The sequence below is a fragment of the Aristolochia californica genome, unplaced genomic scaffold (genome assembly GCF_029961685.1).
Source record: "Aristolochia californica isolate CCGP_79_NKW_82.1479 unplaced genomic scaffold, dmAriCali1.0.hap1 SCAF_3, whole genome shotgun sequence".
Taxonomy (NCBI): Eukaryota; Viridiplantae; Streptophyta; class Magnoliopsida; order Piperales; family Aristolochiaceae; genus Aristolochia; species Aristolochia californica.
Genome location: NW_027181992.1, coordinates 15,734,743 through 15,754,446, shown reverse-complemented (window position 1 = coordinate 15,754,446; position 19,704 = coordinate 15,734,743). Strand labels below are relative to the sequence as shown.

At 39.7% G+C, this 19,704-nt stretch overlaps 1 protein-coding gene across 1 annotated transcript; it reads left to right on the top strand.

Moving 5' to 3' along the window:
• Nucleotides 1-7,516: 7,516 nt before the first annotated feature.
• On the top strand, nt 7,517-18,038 carry LOC137959153 (cysteine-tryptophan domain-containing zinc finger protein 7-like). The gene is made up of 13 exons (XM_068806482.1): nt 7,517-8,310; nt 9,213-9,285; nt 9,377-9,507; nt 9,598-9,993; nt 10,107-11,434; nt 12,516-12,952; nt 13,039-15,176; nt 15,269-15,426; nt 15,537-15,697; nt 16,217-16,377; nt 16,620-17,441; nt 17,694-17,755; nt 17,851-18,038. Exons 1-11 carry the CDS (start codon nt 8,155-8,157, stop codon nt 16,812-16,814), a joined length of 5,334 nt encoding a protein of 1,777 aa, XP_068662583.1. The 5' UTR covers nt 7,517-8,154; the 3' UTR covers nt 16,815-17,441; nt 17,694-17,755; nt 17,851-18,038.
• Nucleotides 18,039-19,704: the final 1,666 nt, after the last annotated feature.

Here is a 19,704-nt window from a genome sequence, read left to right as displayed (position 1 = left end):
AACATCAAAGGTTCTATAATTACAATTAGACCCTTATGGAACTTCAAATTACAATTAAACCCCTAAGATACTGAAATACAAGTTATTCCATCTCTTCTCTTCTCCGGTTAGCCACTCTTGATGCTATGGAGTCCATAACATCACCCCCCTCCTGAAGAAAGAGCTTGTCCTCAAGCTCAAAAGTGGGGAATAGAGTCTGGAAGGACTCGAGTGTCTCCCAAGAGGCTTCTATCAATTCCTTGTCAGTCCACCAAACCAGCACTTCCCAAGCGTTGTTCACTCGCCTGGCTTGAAGGATCTGAGCGGGCGTGGGCATGGACCTGCCATCTTTGAGAGGAGGCAGAGGGGTATGCAGTAGTGGTGAGTCTCCCTTGAACGGCTTGAGAAGGGAGACGTGGAAGACGTCATGGAGCTTGGCGTCTGGTGGTAGTTTTAAATGATACGCCACAGTGCCAATACACTGCATGACCTGGAATGGCCCATAAAATTTTGGAGAAAGCTTATGGAGTTTAATGGCGGCAAGAAATAGTTGGCAGTATGGTTGAAGTTTGAGCCAAACAAATTCCCCAGGTGCAAAGGAAAGGGGACGATGTCCTTTGTCATAAGTATGCTTCATAGTTGCTTGTGAACGTTATAACTGAAGGCGGACGTGCGCAACCATTGCATCTCTGTCGGCTAACGCTTGGTCCAATTCCGCTACCCAAGAAGACCCCGGTTCATAAGAAAGTAGGCACGGAGGTTCGCGTCCATAAACAACTCGAAAAGGGGTAGTACCCAGTGCGGTGTGGTATGAGGTATTATAACAATACTCCGCCCATGCTAACCAACGAACCCACTATCGGGGTGTGTCCCCCACAAAGCACCGCAAATACATCGCCAATGTGTTGTTAACCACCTCTGTCTAGCCGTCTGTTTGAGGGTGGTATGCTGAAGAAAAAGCTAACTTAGAGCCATGGAGCTTAAATAGTTCCCCCCAGAATTTACTGGTGAAGATAGCATCACGGTCGCTGGTGATGGTCTCTGGAAGGCCATGGAGACGGACAATATTATCCATGAAGAGCTGAGCGACTTGTGTTGCTGTATACAGATGGCTGAGGGCCATAAAGTGGGCATATTTCGAGAACCGGTCTACCACAACAAGAATAACAGATTTCCCTGCAGAAGGAGGAAGACCATCGATAAAATCCATTGAGAGATCTGCCCATACCTATGAAGGAAGTTGAAGTGGCTGTAGCAAGCCGGCGGGTTGTAAGGATTCAGACTTATTCCTCTGACAGACCTGGCACGATGCAACATATTCAACAATGATCCGCTTCATACCTCTCCAATAAAACTCCCGACTGAGGCGGAAGTATGTCTTCTGCTGGCCCTCATGTGTACTATCATGAAAGGAGGCAATAATGGCAGGAAGGAGTACCGAGGAAGGATGAAGATATATACGTCCTTTATATAGAATGAGACCGTCCTGTAGTGTCCAGTTCTTGTCCTTGGAATGGTTTTCGATTTGAGCTTGTAATTCAAGGAGATCTGGATGATGGCTAGTATCCTGACGGATTGTGTCCAGCAAAGGGGACTTGGGGTGGCTCAGTGCGTGCAAGTGTGAATCCCCTAGTTCTCTGCGGGACAAGGCGTCTGCTACCCGGTTGAGATAACTCGGTTTGTATTCCACCTGAAAATCGAATCCCATTAATTTGCTGAGCCAATGGTTTTGTGGGGATGTAGTAAGGCGCTGCTCCAATAAGTATTTGAGGCTACAGTGGTCTGTCCGGATCACAAAAGGTCTGCCCCACAAATATGGCTGCCAATGCTGCACAGCTTTGGCCAAACCGATGAGTTCCCGTTCATAAGTGGCTAACTTGTGATGGTGAGGAGCGAGATGGCGGCTGAAATAGGCAATGGGTGACCCTGTTGCTACAAGACGGCACCTATCCCTCCCCCGGATGCATCGCATTCGATGATGAAATTTTCGATAAAGTTGGGCAATTGGAGAACTGGTGCTGACGCTAATGCCTGTTTTAAGTTGTTAAACGAGGAGTTTGCCAACTGAAACCACTGAAAGGCATGCTTCTTCAGTAAATTGTGCAATGGCGCTACCAGGTGACCATATTCTTTGATAAATTTTCTATAATACCCTGCGAGACCAAGGAACCCTTTCAAAGCTATAACGGAGTGAGGTGTGGGCCAATCCATAACCAATTGTATCTTGCTGAAATCTGGTTTCACCCCAGATGCCGAGATCACATGCCCCAAATAAGCTACTTCGGATGTGGCAAAGTCACATTTGGCACGATTGAGAAATAAATGGTGTGCTCGGAGAATAGTGAAAACCTGTCTCAATTGGTGCAAATGTGCTTCCCAAGTTTTGCTATAGACCAGTATATCGTCAAAAAAAACTAAGACATGCTTCCGTAAGAAAGGGCGAAATACCTGGTTCATAAGCACTTGAAAGGTACATAAACCAAGAGAATGACCATACCCACGGTAGACTTGTCATAGAAGAAAGATGAGTCATACTGACTTTGTGTTAAACTGTGGAGAATAAGTGTACTGCAAAACTTCTCAAACCAAGCCCGGGGAGCTTGCTTAATCCCATACAAAGGATGGTGTAGTTTGTAGACATGATTAGGAGAAGAAGTAGTCATACCAGAGGGAAGCTTTATGTAAATATCTTCATGTAGATCACCATGGAGAAAAGGCATTCTTTACATCCATCTGATGCAGTAGCCATGACTGTGAGGCTGCAATAGCTAATATCGTTTGAACCATGGTCATCTTGGCAACTGGAGCAAATGTATCCTCATAAGCAATCCCATATTCATGCTTGTTCCCCAGGGCTACGAGGCGGGCTTTGTACCGATCCAAAGAGCCATCCGAACGTAGCTTTATAGAGAAAACCCATTTACTCCCAAGAGGCCTTATAACAGAGGGACAAGTAACAATATCCCAAGTGTGATTCTCCTCAAGAGCTTGTAGTTCTGTTTGCATTGCCTTTTGCTAATACTCATGTGACATTGCCTTTTGTAACAAGAGGGAATGGAAATAGATGATAAAGTAGCCGCAAGAGAGATAGTGGAGGAGAAACCATATCTATCAGGGGGACGAGAAGGGCGAGTAGACCGGCGAAGAGTGGTGGAATCAGGAGTAGAGGGAGGATTAGGCACCAAGTCAGGATCATGAGGGGGCACAAATGAAATGGAACGAGACTCATCAAAGCTAGGCAGAATAGATAAAGATGTAGATAGCAACACAACATGAGATGGAAAGAAATATTGATTTTCAAAGAAAACCACATTCCTAGAAACACGAATACGACAAGCATGCGAATCATAAGAAACATAACCTTTTTGACAAATTAGCATAACCAAGAAAAGCACACGTAACTGATTAGGTTGTAAGTTTATGTCGTTCATGAGCAGGTAGATGTACAAAACAAACACAACCAAGTGTTCGAAGATCAACATATGACGGAAAATAACCAAATAACTTAAAGAATGGAGAAACATGATGCAGCATAGGAGAGGGCAAGCGGTTGATTAAATGAACTGAAGTAGAAAGCGCTTCACACCAAAAACGGGGAGGAACAAATGATTCAAGTAAAAGAGTTCGAACCATACCAAGAAGATGATGATTTTTTCGCTCAACGACTCCATTTTGTTGTGGTATCAAGGGACAAGAACGTTGAGAGACGATACCATTGCTCTGAAGAAAATCCTGGAACTCATTAGACATGTACTCGCCTCCAAAATCATAGCACAATACCTTAATGTAGGCTGAGAATTGAGTTTCAAGAAGTGTAAGAAAGCGCTTAAATACTACGAAAACTTCAGACTTAACCCATAGGAAGTAGACCCAAGTAAAATGACTGAAGTCATCGATAAAGGTAAAAAAGTAATGATAATGCGTATGAGAGACAATAGGAATGATTCCCCAAACATCATTATGAATAATATCAAAACAGTGGGAGACATGAAATGCATGATGAGGAAAAGGTAGAACCTTACTTTTGCCAAGTTTACAAGATGAACAATCAAAAGAAAGATCAAGAGAAGAGCATGTTGTACTTCCTAATAAAACAGAATTAAACATTGTACGAAGAACATCAGAGTTTGGGTGGCCTAGACGTTTATGCCACATCTTAGTACCAGAACCAACAACATTAAATGCAAAGGAAAGTAAAGGAGCACAAGGAATAATGGTAGAGAGAAAGACGTTAAGTGGAAATAGTTGTCCCACTTTAGGCCCCTTCACGAACACCTTCCTTGACGCTTGATCCTGCACAACACAACCAGAGAGAAAACTGAACATTACAATTTTTATCAACCAACTGACCAACAGAAAGAAGAACAGGGGACAAAAAAATCAGCTAAGGTAGGAGAAAGATCACCAACAATACTTTTGGACATTGGAAGAGATACGATAGTGTTGGTCATATGGTTAGAAGCCCCAGAATCAAAATACCATGGCTGACCAGAGACTTTATGCTTACCTGAGAGACCAAAAGTAGAAAAATCAGAGATGATCATCTGTTGTACCATTTGAGGGGTGAGTGTGTTCGGATTTGCGGGGGTAGTAGGAACAAGAGTCGGAGTAATCGGGACTACAGTCGGTAATGCTGCAGAACTAGAAGTACCAATGGAGGCATGATAAGTTGTACCCTTCTTCTTTTCAGGGCGAGTAGGACAAGCTATGATGAGATGACCTGATTTCTTGCAGTAGTTATAGGATTTCTTTGGGCATTCTTGAGCAAAATGATCATAATCTTTATAGTGAAAGCACTGGACAAAACTCATGTCCTGACCCTTATTTTTCCTTTGTGCTGCATAGGCCATAGTAGCAAAGGCATCAACATGGGCCTGATGTTCCATGCTAGCCTGAGTAGCAACGCGCTGCTCATCCCTAAGAAGATCACTCAAACAAGCATCCAAAGACGGCACAAGATGACGATTCATCAGATGAGAACGGGCAATCTCAAACTCAGAATGGAGCTTCATCAAGAATTGATATCTCTTGTTGGTCTTATGCATAGCTTGAACAACAGAGAAAGCAGAAACTGGAACGTTCTCATAAACGATGTCGGCATAGTCAGCCCAATGATTTTGAAAAACTGAAAAGTATTCTTCAATGGAAAGGCTTCCTTGTGTGAAGTTAGCCATCCATACTCCACTTGAAAACGTCGAGCCGTGCTGTTTTGATGATAAACCATGTGGAGGTATTTCTACATATTCGTTGCAGTTTTATAGGGCCTCAGATTAAAAACTAGGTGAGGCTCAACAGTGCCAAGTATCCAGGTCATGACCATAACATCTGCGGTGGTCCATTTTGACAAAGCTTCGACCTCGTGAGGTGCTGGATCACACCCATCTATATAACCCCATAATTCTTTTCCCATGACAAATAAACGGAACTGACATGCCCAGGCACTGTAGTTTTTACCCGTGAACCGAATAGGAGAAACACATTTCTTGTCTGTTGACATGAAGAAAGACAGTAAGCTGAGAGCAACAAAAATGCTGAAACCCTTGCTGAAAATTTCAGAACTACCACCACTAAAGTGACCAGACCCAAGGTCACCGAGCTTCTGAACAACAGAGTAGCAGAGCACGTTCAGCCTTGAACAGTAGACCCACACAAAAAAAAAAAAAGAAAAAACAGAACGTTGACTCCTCAAACAGAAACCTTGAGCTGCAAGCTCACGTTTAACACAGAGTAGCTGAACCACCACACCCAGAAAAAATTTCGAGATCAGCTTCAAACTCTGACACCATGACAAAGATTTCTAGGTGAATAAAGGCTAATGAGAATAGCCAACATAGTTGCTGGAGAGAGCAGCAATGGCCACCACTAAAGGTTGACGGAACAACCAAGAACAAGAGCTCCAAGCTCTGAGTTTGCGTGGACAGAAACCCCACCACCAGAGGCTGACGGAATAGCCAAGGACTAGAGCTCCAATCTCTAAGTTTTGTGGACAGAAACACCACCACAAGAGGTTGATGGAACAACCAAGAACAAGAGCTCCAAGCTTTGAGTTTGCGTGGACAGAAACCCCACCACTAGAGGCTAATGGAACAGTCAAGGACTAGAGCTCCAAGCTCTGAGTTCCGTGGACAGAAACACCACCACAAGAGGCTGACGGAATAGCTAAGGATAAGACCTCCAAGCTCTGAGTTCAATGTGAACAGGAAGACACGAGAGAGGCTAGAAAAACGGGAAGAGAGAAAAACGAGAGTGATGCTTCCCTCTCATTCTTTTCTATTTAAACTTACGGTTAGGTCAATTACAATACAGCCCATGGGCTAAATACAATGCGACTCAGCCTATCTAATCTCTTTCTAATTAACCTATATACATGTAATTATTTATACAACAAATGTTAACATAACTCCTATCTTATATACATTCCAATGTATGGTAACAGATAAACACTTAAAAGTTCTAAACTATCTAAAGTTTTTAATATTTTTATTGTTCTACAATTCTCAAAGACTCCACTTTAATATACATTCTATTTTTTTTATAAAATTTCATAAAATTTTATTCGAATCACTCGAGAATAAGTATCAAAATAAAAAAAAAATCATATTATCATAACTTTGTATATCAAATCCATATGTGATTTGCATTCCATCATGAGTGGTAATTCCACTCTTATTATTTGGAGTATACTCAACAATATTCTTTTGTAATATTGATTAAGATATCAAGAAAAGAAAGAACCTTCCGTGTAAAGAAACAATTTGAGCGGGGCACCTGTCTAAATGTTACAGAACCGATTTCAGAGTACAACTTGATAAAGGAACTGGGAAGTATTCCGTTTACAAATTTTTGACAGAGAAGCATAGGAGATATACATAAATTCATGGTCTATTTTTTGCGTCTACTGCTTTCAACTAGAAAAGCATAGTTTTCCTTTCTTTAAGAAGGGAGTTAGGAGGCTGAGTCACCAGATAAACGAACCAAAAATCAGACCAACAGCGGCAAAGTTGATTGAGACGAAGAATCCAGAATAATTCCTGGCTGGGACACAGCGGTCATGACAAATTAAAATGGGGGGTTTTTGGTACTTTTGTTGGACCCATGGCCATATGGCATCGGACAAGAAAACCGCGATAGACAACAGGGAGCCCACGGTCAACGAAATGACGCCCTTTTGCCCACGTCCCTGGTGGCTGTCCTAAGCTTGGCCGCTTGGCATCGAGGCTATTTTCGGCATTCCGACTAGCTTGTTGTTGTTTCTCGCTTCGGTGGAGTCTGATAATATGTATATATTATTTGTAGGTTGTAGCCGCATGAAATGAGGAAGTTTCTTCGCAATAGTGATTAAAGGAAGAAAATCCCCTTGCTTTTTTTTCTTGACAGTGAGGGAAAGAAAAGGTGGGCCCAGCTGCTGTGATTGGATTTATTGGCCGTTGGATAAGGGAAGTCCCCCCCGCTTGTGGCCGGGTGAAACCTAAGAAAACAGATAAGAAATATAGTTTGTTGATAACTGAAGAAAAATAAAGATGGGAGTCGACAGGATTTTACGAAGAAAGCTGACACAGACAGACCATGGCGTCAAAACTCGGAGCCCGACGGGGAAAGGTGAAGTGAGTAAACGCAAGAAATAAAAAGACTCCGAGGAAGAAAAAAAACAAAAAAAAAGAAAAGAAAAGAAAACGAGGGAAAAGGTTTTCGTTTTTAATTTTTAATATTGCTGTAAAAACCTTTCTCTCTTTTGTTGTCTTCTGGTTAGATCGGCCATCGTCCCTGCGGACTTGAATCGTTTCACCCAAAACACAAAAGGAAAAAAAACCGGCGAAATACGCCATTAAATAAAAATACAACCCAGCCGTTCTTGCGATCTCTGCCTCGATCGCGACGCGATTTTGTGTTCCACCTGTTCCGTCATCGGAATCGCTCTTTTTCTTGTATTTGATCTCTTGGTGGGGAGGTTTGCTTGGTGTTTTTTATTTTTGCATTTCTGGGGAATTAATTTTCTCAAGATTTGCGGGACGGCCGATCAGGGCCTTTGTTTTGTGAATTAGTTGATGGGTTTTCTTCTGGATTTTTGACTGGTATAATGGGTTGGGGAAAATTGGTCTTTTCGGTGATGGATGCTCTTGGACATGGTACTTCTTCTGAGGGAAACTGAGCATTGTCCTCCGGCGACGGGCTTTAATGCTCTCTTTGGGGAGTAGAGATGCGAGGAAGGGGTTAGGGTTAGGGTTCAGTGTCGGAACCGATATGGAAGAAAACGAGCTTGAAGAGGGCGAGGCTTCCTATTATCACGATGATGACGCTGGTGTCGACCCTGACAAAGATTTCTCTTACCTTGTAAGTTGCCTCTGGATTTTTCTCCCCAGTCTGGGAAGAATATGTATATCACTTGCTTTTGCATTTGAATTTTTTGGTATTTGTGATTCATCTGAAAGATTCCGTTTTGGACTGATCAATTCAAATTTGCTCCAAAGGAGCTTGGCTGATATGGATAACACGGATGCCTGTTGTGTTTGGTTGCAGTACTCCAATTGAATAGTAGAAAAGTGGCAACTAATCTTTAATTTTTTATTTTTTTTATTTGTCAGTTGGTGTTTCTTCCAAAATCTTATTTGTTTAGAAATTCCTGACTAATCCTTGGCACGTCTTTGAGCAGAATGAATGTGCAAGGGATGGTTGATTCTGGATACAATTTGGATGAATTTGGACTTAGGATTGCTCTCTTTGATATATTTCCCAAAGTAGTTTAGCATTTGAATATGTGTTCCATAGGGTTTAATTGGTGTTGTTGCAAGGCTTTTATTTGCTTGCACCTTTCTAAAGTCTTATAGGTTTTGTGGGTTTTTTTACTTTATAATTTATAGTTGAATTAAACGAGATCCAACATATAATGCTGAGACTGTTAAATAAAGCTCTCCCTTTTTGGAAATGCCTCGTGGCAACCAGTCACACAGAGTTTTCAATATGCGTTCCATGGTTGTAAATTTTTGCTCTCCCTTTAGACCTATGTAAAAGGAAAGGTTTCCACAGCAACACGTATCGACTGCATGAAATGTTAAGTGACACACGGACTAACTTATTTCTGCATGTAACAGATGCTTGCCATATACATAACAGGTGTTTCTAGATTTTGTTTCGATTGTGCATATAACCCTGCCCTCTTCTGCAGCAAGTACATGTTTTTTCTGTTTGCAACAAGCTGTACTCTATAGTGAGATTTTGACCTTCTTGCCTTTCAGGATCAAAAAATTCATCAAGTCTTGGGACACTTTCAGAAAGATTTTGAAGGTGGAGTGTCTGCAGAAAACTTGGGTATGCTGTCATGCAGTAGAAATCATTAGGCAGCATTTGGTTTGTGTAAATGTAGGGTTTTAGTTGTGTCTGATAAATTGTTCATTTACAGGAGCAAAATTTGGTGGGTACGGGTCCTTTTTGCCTTCATATCAGCGTTTTCCTTCGATTTGGGCTCATCCTAAGTCCCCACAAAAGCAGACTACTGCTGCACCAAAATCTCCTATCAACCTGCCCCCAGAGGTACCAACTTTAAAGATTTAACCTATGTAAGTTACATAGTTAATGGTAGCATTACAGCATAGTTACCTGATGGATGTTTTATGATTCCAGAATGCCTGTCAAAACCTTACAATTTCAGGCTGTGAGTCCCAGTTCTTAAGGTCATGTCCTGGTAATGTGCAGTCTGCTTCCGCACTTTCTTATACAGAAAACAGTGCAAAAAGAGATGGATGTTTTATCTCTAATATAGCAGTTAGCAGTCAACATTCTCCCAAGCATCATGAAGCTGTGAATAAACCTGCTCACGCAAATGATCAGAAGACACTCAAAGTTCGTATTAAAGTTGGCAATGACAATTCTTTGGCCAGAAAAAATGCTGCAATTTACAGTGGTTTAGGACTTGACATTTCCCCCTCTTCGTCGTTGGAGGACAGCCCTGATGCAAGTGGAGAATTGTCCCCTGAGGTCCGAGTTGAACCTGATGAATCCCCAAGGACCATAATCCAGGTAAGTTTTCTGATATTTTTTTCATTTTCCCACTATTTTGAGCCCCCCAGTGTGTTTCAAGTTAGTTGTGGTTTATTTATTTATGTTGTGCCTGTTTTAAATGTTTCAAGCAGATTATGACATCTCCAGTACTGGGAGGTTACTTTCTTTCACCTCTTCCGGAAAGTCTATTGCACTTGCCTGAAAAGGAAAAACTGTTTTCTAAAGATAGCAAGCCAGGGAAAGTCCGAAAAGTTGGTCAAGAAATGTCTTCTGTGCCTTCAGCTGAAACCAAAGGTTCCACTGAAAGGAAAACAAAGTCCACAGATAAAATTGATGCAAACTCCTTTCTGGAGTTTGATATAGACATTGAGACTCCAGCAGGTAGGGAGATGGTTTCTAATGCATTGAAGATTCCCATCCTCTTTGGTTCAAAAGCTGTTTGTAAAAGATCTGAGAGGCTGGTTAATGGTGACTTAGCAAAACTTATTTCTAAAGAATCCAATAGAAGTGTGACAAAGGAAAGATCCTCCGTGTTGGATCTTCTGAAGGAGGAATCTCTTGAGTCAGTGGCTGCCCAGGTCAATACTAGGAATGATGAACCATTATCTATCAGAGGGAAGCTTGGGTCAAAGATGAGTTCGGACGAGAAGGCTCTGGAGGAGAAAAAAGCAAATAGTCTCTGTGATGTTTCTTTTGATCATAGGAAAGACGAAAAATTCTTTGATGCCATCAGAACTGACCCGGATGGGTTTAGGGGGCGGATAGAGCAGCCTAATGAATCTATGGAGCCTGCTAGGCTGAAATCAATTAAAAAAGCATCTTCTGTAGAGCAGGATGCAGTGAAAGTGCACCAAGGGAAAGAACAACTTTCAGGTGGAAAGAAGAAGGTGAAGGGAAGTAAAAGTAATATTAATCTGCCAGCTGTTGAGATACCAAAGGAAGGCTTGAAGCTTATTTCATCTGTCCAAATTAAAGAGAAGAAGAGTGCCCAAACTCGAGAAATTTTTTCTGAAAATAAGAATGACTCAAGCGGATATCGCAAGGATTCCAGTAAGACCATATGCAAGGATTCCCATAGAGATTCTTCTGGGGATTTGAAATATGAGCAGGCAGAAAGTGATAGAGACCCCATTGATGCTAATAAGGGTAGGTCAAAGGATCTAAGGCTTGACGCTGATAAAGATAGTCAAACAGTTATTGAAAAGTCCAAGGAGAGATCTGGTGGTAGAAAGGTTGAAAATATGTCAACAACATCTGATTTATATGCAAAGGGTCCTGCTGTTACTGCTTTAATGAATGGACCCTCTAATGAAGCTGGTTTGGCAACTGTAGTAGCGCCTGTTCTGGTTCAAGAAACGTGGGTCTGTTGTGATCGTTGTGAGACATGGCGTCTCTTACCTTATCATGTGAATCCGCTGAGCCTTCCCAAGAAGTGGCTGTGTAACCTGATGGACTGGCTGTAAGTTCCCCACCAGCACTTGAAAAGTAAAGGACAAAAAGACTCACTAGGAACAATATCTTTTTATATTTTTGAGATTTTTTCAAAACCACTAATTTGGTCAAATCACAATAGAACTAATGTGCCCTTTGACTGGGTCACAACAGATTAAATCCTATTTACTTTTTACAACAGATTAAATCCTATTTACTTTTTCGGGAGGGGAATTTCTGCAGTCCTAAATGACATTCCAAGTGAAAAAGTCATACCCAGAATGACAATCTAATAGGTGTGCAGCCCACTTAATTAATTCCAAAGTTAAAGTTGAAAACTTACCGATTATAGATTGGCAATAATGCAGTAATGTGATTCTTACCTCCCAAGATCATAATCTCCTTCAAGTATTGGTGGGTGACCAGATAATAAGAGTACTCTTGGGTGTTTATATGTATCTTGATTCATACATGGATAATGAGTGGAATTTCACTTTTCATTGGACATGCTAAAGTGAAGTCAGGTGTCTGATATCTTCTTGAATCACAAGCTTTGATTTTTCTGAAACTTTTGGTGACTTTCCACTTTCCATGTTGCTGTAGTACAAAAAGAGTACCTCATTGGAAGTAGATTACTGGTGAATTCATTCATTCTCTTTCTGTGGGTGATTCATGTTCTTGATGCACCAATTACTTACGGGGGTTTGTATCAGTTCTCATATTTAGGCTCATAAGTTTATACCAACCACATGGACTTGATTGTGGGTAATGACTGTTGTTCATTCATTGAAGCAATCGCTTAGGCATATGTGAGAGTCAGGCCCCATTAGTGATAATTCTGTTCCTGCAGCCTTTTAGGCTTCAAACTATTTTATTTTAGTTTTCTTTACTGTTTATGCTATTTTTGCATCTTGGCTAGATGATTTGGATCATTTACCATGAGTCCAGGCAGTCTTCTGATGTCAGAACTCGGTTTCTTGGACTGTGGTTTTCTAGTTTAGAAATCAGTTTTTGGTTTAGGGCTCTGGTCTTAGATATAATGAACTTGAAAATTATTATGACATTGTATTGTTGTTGCCATAATTTCACTATCTTCTATTGGTTTGTAGGCCTGGAATGAACAAGTGTTCTTTCAGTGAAGAGGAGACTACCAGAGCTTTGCATGCATCTTATCAGAACCCTGTCATGCAAGCTGGACCTTCATCTGGTGTACCTCCAACAGTGTTACCTTCTAATGATCAGACCCACCAATTAAGCGCACAAGCTCTTCTGGTTGGTGGAAAAAAGAAGCATGGTGGATCTAAGGACACACCAAATCCAGCTAACAGTACTAGTCTCACTCTTGTTTCATATTCTACAAAAAAGAGCCACCAAGTGTCTGTAAAGAGTAGAAGTATCAATGATGTAAACCAGTCTTCATTAGATTCCAATCCTGCTAACAAATCTAGCTTCACACTTACAACCAAAACTAATGATCTCACTGTAGAGAAGCCTGGACATAAACAGAAAGAGAAGCACAGGCAATTGGAACGATATTCTGACGGAGGTATTTCTTAGTCTTCTTTTTACTGTTTTTATTTTCAGGATTAAATTTGTTACCTCATTTTCCTTTTCTATTCGTAAATGCTGCAGGTGATTATGTTGAGCAAAGTGGGAAAAGTGTCAAAACTAAGAGTAACAAAGAAGCTGAGAGAGATCTTGATCAAGATGCTTTTAGAAATTCCAAGAAGATTAAGAGGGAAGACTCTCAATATTCTGTTGATGATGGGCATTCAGACCATGAACCAACTGGAAGGGCTGCTTCCAATTTTAGTAATTGTTTGCCAATCAAACTGTCAGGTAAGAACTCCCAGAAGCAACAGAGTTATTCTTCTTCCAAGGACTCAAAGGGTGATGTGAAGGAGTATGTACACTCTTCAATTAAGAAGCCAAAATCTCAAGTTGAGAGTTCTCTGCCTGGCAAATACGATGCCCAACTTGGGGCCTTATACATGTCTAATCCAGGTAAGTCAGATATGGCCACGAAGAAGAGGAAAGTGAAAGAGTGGCAGGAGAGTCAGATGGCTCATCCTGTGAGCGGAGATGACAACCTTAATGATGGAGTTTCTCTGAAGGAGGAAATGAGTGAAAGTGAGAATAGGAAGGAAAAGAAGCTCAAACTGTCGAAATCTAATTTAAAAGAATGTAGCAATATTAATGTGGATGGTAGGACAGACAAGAAGGGTAGGATAACCAAAATACTCTTGTGTGGCAATAGAGACCCTGTGGCAGATAACATGGATGTGGAAAAGCGGAGCTTGGATGGTACTGATTCATTGAAGAAGGACCTTGGTTATAAGACTGAATCTTCTGTTGCAGCGACTTCAAGTTCTTCAAAGATTTCTGGATCTCGGAAAAGTAAAACCAACTGTCAGGAAGTGAAGGGCTCTCCAGTGGAATCAGTGTCTTCATCTCCAATGAGGGTTTCCAACTCTGACAGATTCATAGCTAATATGAGGACTCTTCAGGGTAAAGATGAAGCAACTAATTTGGGTTTATCAGATGGTGAAGATGGTGGACTTGGGCGACATGGGAAGATAAGGAAAGGAAAAGCCTTCTCTATTGTCCAGAACAATTCATCACTAGAGTCAAACAGGATTGCGGAATCTTTGATACTTGATCCTCTGCGGGGAGTGCATGATGATTATCAGGATGAGAGAGATGCTGATCGAATTTCTGGGGGAAAATCTAAGGATAAAAAATTGCCAAAGACATTTGGTGGTTCTCATTACAAAACTTTTCCTCCTCAAATTGAAAACATCAACATGGTGAATGAAGGTTCATCATTTGACACCTTGGATTTGCATAATTCTTTTCTGAGTCAGCCTATAGGTAAAGATCCTGAACACAACCAGGACAAGCAAAATAACCACTATCGTGCTAATGGGTCTTCTCAACGTAAATCAACTAAAAGTTCTTCAAAGTTCAAAGAAAAGCCCAGGAGTGATAGAGATAAGAAGCTTTCTAATTTTCCGAGTGAGCAGGGGGAACCAGGTAAGGGTGGTGGGACCTACCGATATGAGGCTGATACCGAATCTCATGGTCAACCTTTCCATGAGCGTGATAGAGATGGAAAATTTAATAAGAAGTCTGGTAAAGAAGATGACAATTACATGGGCAGGAAAGATACAGCTGCAAAATGGTCTTGTGATAGTAGAAGGGAGACTATTCTGTCTAAATTTGGAATACCAGAATTTTCTGATCTTCACTCTCCCATGTTGATTAAGCACCAGACAGATCCCATCTCGAAAAGTGGGAAAGCCAATCCACAGATTAACCTGCCTCAGATATCAAGTCATGAAGAAGAAAGATCAGTCAGTCGGGTTCTTTCAGAGAGGGCTGATCAAGCAGAAACAGGCACAGGGAGAGGGAAATCTTTACCACCTGCTGATAAGCATGAAATGCAAGGTCGGTCCTTACGGGCAGTGCCTGCACCACATAAAGGAAGCAGGTCAGATGTGTTGCTTGGTGATGCTGCTGGTACTGATGCATTGAAGTTGCCGAGGCAGCCTAGAAAATCTGATAACCCGAATGGGGTTCACAAGAGTGGTTTGAGACATCTAACACCTAATGGAACTGCAACAAGGGAACCGGATGCCCCCAGTCCAGTCCTGAAGGACTCGTGTCAAATTGCTTCCAGTGCTGTGAAAGATGTGAAGGACTTGAGGCACACTGCTGAAAGTGCCATGAGAGAAGCAAAGGATTTGAAGCACACTGCTGATCGAGTGAAGGTTTGCATACCTCTCCTCTCACACTTCAATTTTAAGCTTTGAAAATATTCTTTTAGTGCTTCCTTACTGAACTGCTGGAATTATCATTACAGAATGGTGGTGGTCAAGAAAGTACGGGGTTATACTTTGAGGCGGCATTGAAGTTTCTTCACGGGGCTTCACTTTTAGAACCCGTATGTTCTGAAGGAGCTAAGCATGGGGAAACAACTCAGTCAATGCAAGTTTACACTGATACTGCTAAGCTCTGCGAGTATGTCTAGTCAAACTAATCTCACTGCCTTTTGGCATGTTTTGTCTGTATGCTTTCAAGAATTTATCTCGTAATTTATGAAGAAAAACGTTGTTTATGGGATTCTGTAGGTTTTGTGCGCATGAGTATGAGAAACACAAAGATATGGCTGCTGCTTGCCTAGCATACAAATGCATGGAGGTGGCCTATATGAGGGTCATTTACTCAAAAAACTCCAGTGCAAATAAAGATCGACATGAGCTACAGTCTGCTCTACAGATGGTTCTTCCAGGTAAATTTAAATGTTTTGTAGTGGTTCTTAATGTGCATGCAAAATGTAGATCCTTGATGTTTTGGTTTTTTGTGTATTTACTTCTGGAATCTCTAACTGCTATCCATTTCATTCCCATTTAACCAGGCAACTGTTAAGCCTCTGTTGCTCAGATATTCCAACCCAATAGTCTTATGAAGTGCCACACAACTAAAGATGTATCACGAGTTTAAGAAATTCCCAGTTTATAGATGTTTTTCAAAAGGAAGTACCAACTTTGTAGTTACAATCTGCTAAAAAAATGTATCTTTATTTAAAAAATGTAACTTATCTTCTAGTTTTAGAAAAAAATCTTATCTTGCAGGCTTTATTTAATAAAATAATCACCAGTGAAGAATAAGGAAAAAAAAATCTGCTTCCAAATGCTGGGAACCTATTGGAAATGGTGCTTTTCTGTTTCAAGTATCTATTTGTTCTTTAGAAGCTCTGAAGGTGTTCTCTATGTAGATTGACCAATCCTATTTTGTTTACTAATTTCAGGTGAGTCACCCTCTTCATCTGCATCTGATGTTGACAACTTAAACAATCAGGCTACAGTGGATAAGACTGCTTTAGCCAAGTCTGTGAACTCTCCTCAGATTGCTGGCAACCATGTTATTGTCGCTCGCAATCGGCCCAACTTCGTCCGGCTTCTCAATTTTGTGAGTTCTACGTTAACAATTTCTGAGTCAATTAATATTATATTTTGTTTCTTTTGTCAGTGACTTGAGAAGCTTTCTTTTACGCCTTCTATATCTTTCTTCCTGTTAAAATTTACTCTTTGGATATAAATCACCAATTTTATTCAGTTTTGGTCTTGATCAATGTGTTCTTAGATATAATTGAAGTCATGGATTAGGGACATCTTAAGAGTATCGTTTGTTTTTCTCGTTAATGAATGTAGGCACAGGATATGAACTCGGCAATGGAGGCATTACGTAAATCACAAAATGCTTTTGCTGTGGCTAATGCAAATGAAGATCCACAATATCGACCTGAGGGCATTTCTTATGTGAAAAGAGTTCTTGAGTTCAACATACATGATGTTGAGGGTATACTTCGTCTTGTACGGGTTGCAATGGAGTCAATTGGCCATTAGGTGCATCTGATGAAGAGATCTCGTTCATTATTGTGAATAAGTGTGTTTTTCTTCTTGCTGTTTCCTCCCCTGAGGTGTCACACTTATGGAGGGTATGGATAAAGGATGCAGTTGCCTAAAAAAGAAGAAGATGCAGAACTGGCTGGGTACTCATACTGCATTAACACAATTCTTCTCCTGAGAGGGATGTGTTATGATGGATCTGGTTCCCTCCTGTATAATCTGTACAAAAGAAAAAATTAGGAAAAGAAACAGTTAGCTTGCAGTTTTTGTAAAGTATTCTTTGCGAGCTTTCCATGTATTTCTAGACACGAGATTGAAGGACATGATGTGCTTTGACTCGAGCTCTGAAGAACAGCACAAATGAGGGAGCTTCAAAAAATGAATTCTCCCTTCACTAAAACAGGTTGAAGATCAGAGTGTCACAGACTGATAAAATCAACAGATACCCATGTCTGTAGAGGATTCAAGGATGAGTACTGATATAATTCTTATAAGGCGAAGTTTTTGGATCCATTTTTTTTTTTTTTTTTTTTTTAAAGTCGAAGTAGGGGAGTTGTGAATGTATTCATGAAGGTGGTTGGCTGCACCAGTTGCAAACTATTGAAGGGACTGGTCTTGGTAAAGGTATGTACTTCTTTGACTATTCTTGCCCCAATTAAGTGTTTCTGGCATCTCTGTTCCTAGATGAAGTAGATAGACATATTTGAAAAGTTGTATGTCGTTGCATTATTCTGTTCTTTTAGTAGATGAAGCTTTTGTAGTTACTTCTCCATGAGAAGCATACACTTGTAGTCCTTTTTACTAGTCTAATTTTTGTTCTTCCTGATGAAATGTTTTTGTTATCTTCCTTGATGTATTAAACTTCACTCCTGTTAGGGATTGATGTTTGCTGAAGATAGAGGACGTGCTAGCCGACATGCTTGTGGAGATATTTCTAGGTAAAGCTTTCTGTGCCCTTGCTCATTATACCTTACAATGTTTTCTTTGGATTCCTTGAACAAAGTGGATGGAGTGACGATTGGCGGGTTAGCAGGTACTTGCATGTTGATCCTGTCAGCAATGGCGTTTTGACCCTGTAGTGGCATCAGGGGTGTCTCCCAACTACATGAACTGTACAGAATGGACACTCCCATCCAAAATTTGCTCCTCCACGTGCCCTTTCCCCTTTCATTTGTATCATATTAACATTTTTTCATATACTAATAATTTTTTTACCATTTATTAGAATTTTATTGGAACTCATGTTCTTCCAATAAACGTAGACTATCATGAGTTTGGGTGGGTTCAGGAAAGCTAATCATGAGAGAGAGTGAGAGAGAAAATAACCTTGTTTGGATGGAGGGGTCATTTAAAACGTGATGAGTTGATTAAGAAAAAGCTTAAAGCTAGCAATGGAGGTGATTGACCTCCTTCAGCTGAAGAGAAGTAAGCGCGCATGGCCAAGAGGTAACAGGTGAGCAGTTCATATTTTTTTTTTTTTTTTTTTATGGATAACTAAGCACATGGCCAAGAGAACTAAGCTAGCAATGGATAACTTGTTTCATTTCTATTCTTTTCCTGTAACAATAGTTTAGAAAATTGTCCTATAGACCATGTGATCTTCTGTACAGACCGTATTTAACTTTTGTTTTAATAATCATCTTTTTTCTAGATCATCTGATGAACTTCTTATAGAGTTCGTGTTGATTTTGCCATATAAGATAATTTTTGCTAGTGATAATATTCTGTTTTAAATAATATTCTTAAAACGAAAAGTGTGTACTTGTTGAAAAACGGTTGTAAAGAGAAAAATGATGGGACATGGTCAGCTCTCTCCTTCCCTCATCTCTGTTTTTTGTTTTTTTTTTTGTACAGGGATTCAATTGCTCAATTCTCATTTGTTACTGTTTTTTTTTTTTTCACGTGGTTACAAACTGTGTTGTTTCGTTTTCTTTTTTCAAATTACTGATTTATAAGAATAAATTAGATTTTACTGTTTTTTCAGTACTTGTTTTTAACGCGTATTTATACTTAACAAGGCCCTAAAAAATGTTGAACTGTTGAATGTTTTCTTTATGCTGTAAATACATTACGAAGGAAAAAAAAAAAAAAAAAAGAGGGTTGATTAACCCTCGACATGTAGTTGATTACCATAGTGATTCTGCAGATGTATAACAGCGGTTTAAAGTGATATGTTTCAGACTTTCAAGCATAACTGGGTTTTATAGTTCGTTGAATGATATTCATGAATTTAACCAGTTAGCCACCCGACCTACCTTATGCCAAATACTTCTTTGCATTCCTTAAAGTGAAAGGGAATAATTTTTTTGTGTTAATATGTTCAATGGAAAGTATAGGGGAAAATATTAGAAACAAGAGAATGAGTTTATTCATAAAATATTCTAATTGATGTAACTTTAGAAGATAGTTGTATTTAAATTTTTAATTAACAAAATAAGTTCAATAATTTTGGAATGAAAAATAAATATTAATTTAATTAAATATAACAAATAATATACCTTAACAAACATGACTACTTTTATAATGCCTAGATACTTAATCAAAATTTGACTTTTACAATATCTTAATTATCATTCTTAAACTAGTAATGTAATATAATGTTAAAAATCATTAATATCATAAATAATTAAATAGTGTATTTTATTAATAAAATAAGGTAGATTTTAATTTAGTCTAACTTAATATAATAATTATAAGTTAAAATAAAATTATTAATTTAAATAATTATAAAATATACAATACTTAAACAAAAATGTTCACTTTTTAGATGCTTGATCAAATTCTTACTTTTAAAAAATTATCGCTCTTAAATTAGTATTTTAATATACTATTAAAAGTCATGAATATAATAAATAAATAAATAGAGTATTTTATTAATAAAATAAGA

Coding starts and splice junctions, on each gene's coding strand:
- LOC137959153 (XM_068806482.1), top strand. CDS start 8,155: ATGCTCTCTTTGGGGAGTAGAGATGCGAGGAAGGGGTTAGGGTTAGGG. Junction 9,286..9,376: donor AGTGTCTGCAGAAAACTTGG/GTATGCTGTCAT, acceptor GTTCATTTACAG/GAGCAAAATTTGGTGGGTAC. Junction 9,994..10,106: donor CCCCAAGGACCATAATCCAG/GTAAGTTTTCTG, acceptor TGTTTCAAGCAG/ATTATGACATCTCCAGTACT.